The sequence below is a fragment of the Marmota marmota genome, unplaced genomic scaffold (genome assembly GCF_001458135.2).
Source record: "Marmota marmota marmota unplaced genomic scaffold, marMar, whole genome shotgun sequence".
NCBI classification, from domain to species: domain Eukaryota; kingdom Metazoa; phylum Chordata; class Mammalia; order Rodentia; family Sciuridae; genus Marmota; species Marmota marmota.
The window spans coordinates 16,603,193-16,604,924 of NW_026000174.1; the positions used below are offsets into that span (position 1 = coordinate 16,603,193).

General features: G+C 44.4%; 1 protein-coding gene across 1 annotated transcript; it reads right to left on the bottom strand.

Moving 5' to 3' along the window:
• Positions 1-215: 215 nt before the first annotated feature.
• Positions 216-1,170, bottom strand: LOC107156982 (olfactory receptor 52M1-like). The gene has a single exon (XM_015503172.1). It carries the CDS (start codon positions 1,167-1,169, stop codon positions 216-218), a length of 954 nt encoding a protein of 317 aa, XP_015358658.1. The 5' UTR covers position 1,170.
• Positions 1,171-1,732: the final 562 nt, after the last annotated feature.

Genomic DNA, 1,732 nt, shown 5'->3' on the forward strand with positions numbered 1-1,732 from the left:
TTCAGAAAATGAAGTACAATAACTATGCAAGAATTTATGCTCTGTCTTCTACTTTCAGAAGTTGAGTCTACACTGCATAGACAATACCAATTTTAGTGTTGGTTTTAGGCCCTTATATCCACAGTTTGGGCAAGGCCCAGGAATTTCATGGGAGTTCCCCAGTTAGACCCTCTTCCTGTTATCACAAAATATTTGTATGCCTCATAGAAGGCCATTCATCTGGGTCGAGTCTCTGCCTTAATAATGTGGAGAAGTCTCTTTCGGATCTGTTTGGTGCGGACAGCATAGACAACTGGGTTGAGGATGGGTGGGATGAGGAGGTATAAATTAGCTAAAAGAATATGGATATGGGGAGGCACATGATGGCCAAAACGGTGGGTGAGAGATGAAATAGCAATAGGGATATAGAAGACGAGGATGGCACAGATATGAGAACTACATGTACCTAAGGTTTTAAACCTGGCATCATGGGTAGCCAGTCCCAAAACAGCCTTAAAAATCATCACATATGAAGCAGTGATGGCTAGAGAATCCAGGATTAATACTAGGAAGCCAATTCCCATTCCATATAAGTTGTTGACCCTCGTGTCTCCACATGCCAAGGTGACCACAGCCATGTGCTCACAGTAGGAGTGGGCAATGATTCGGGTCCGGTAAAGTGGTAGCCTCAGGCGAATCAGTAGGGGCAGAGGTCCAATGTAGAGTATCCCCCGGAGGAGGGCAGCCATCCCCAAACGACCCACCACTGCATGGGTGAGCACCGAGGTATGGTGTAGTGGGTCACAGATAGCCACATAGCGATCATAAGCCATGGCAAGGAAGATGCCCGACTCCACAGTTGCAAAGCAGTGGATGAAGAACATCTGGGCCAAGCAGGAATCCAGACCAATGTTGCGGGCACCGAACCAGAAGATGGTCAACAGTTTGGGCATGGTAGAGGTTGAAAGGACCAAGTCAATGACAGCCAACATACACAGGAAGAAATACATGGGCTGGTGCAGGCTGCGCTCCATCTTGATCACTGCCAGGATAGTAATGTTTCCCACCAAAGCCAATAGGTACATGAAGCCAAAGGGGATGGAGAGCCGAATGTGCAGGGACTCCAACCCTGGGATACCAGTAAGCCAGAAAGAGGTGGGCACAGAGCAGGCATTATTAGAGGTATACATGTTTGGGTATAGGGTAGCAGGGGACAGGAGCACTGTTATACCACTACTGACAACTGTAGACTAGATCCTCATTTTCATCCTGGGCAATTAGTGGCACCTGCAGTAAAAAAAATTCCAAATTCCAACTTGAAAAATAATGTATTTTATGAGTTATCCATGACAGCACCCACCGTTAGATATAGAAACAGGCATGATCCTTTCCACTGCTAAGTTGCCCTACCATACTGCAGAAATTCCAATTATGCATACCTTTGAGTAGTTTTGGGAAAATTTCACCTAGAGGAAATAGAATATGGAAAAAGGTCTCTGTAATGATTAGATGTAAATCCATGTGTTAATCTCAGTGCCTGAATGTGCTTGTCACTGATCAATAGCAACATTAATATCAGCTAATATGAACTCTTTGCAATTTTTATGCCAATGAAAAGTGGAACCATGTGTTCAAAAATACATATGTACTACTTGATCCAGTTATATAAACAACATTCAGAACTTCCACAATTAGAGATGTGTAGGTGTGATAGCCAGTGGTACCAGCAATTCTAGAAGCTGAGGCTGGGAGA

What these genes read in the sequence shown, in the direction of transcription:
- LOC107156982 (XM_015503172.1), bottom strand. Translation starts at nt 1,169, where the DNA reads ATGTATACCTCTAATAATGCCTGCTCTGTGCCCACCTCTTTCTGGCTT.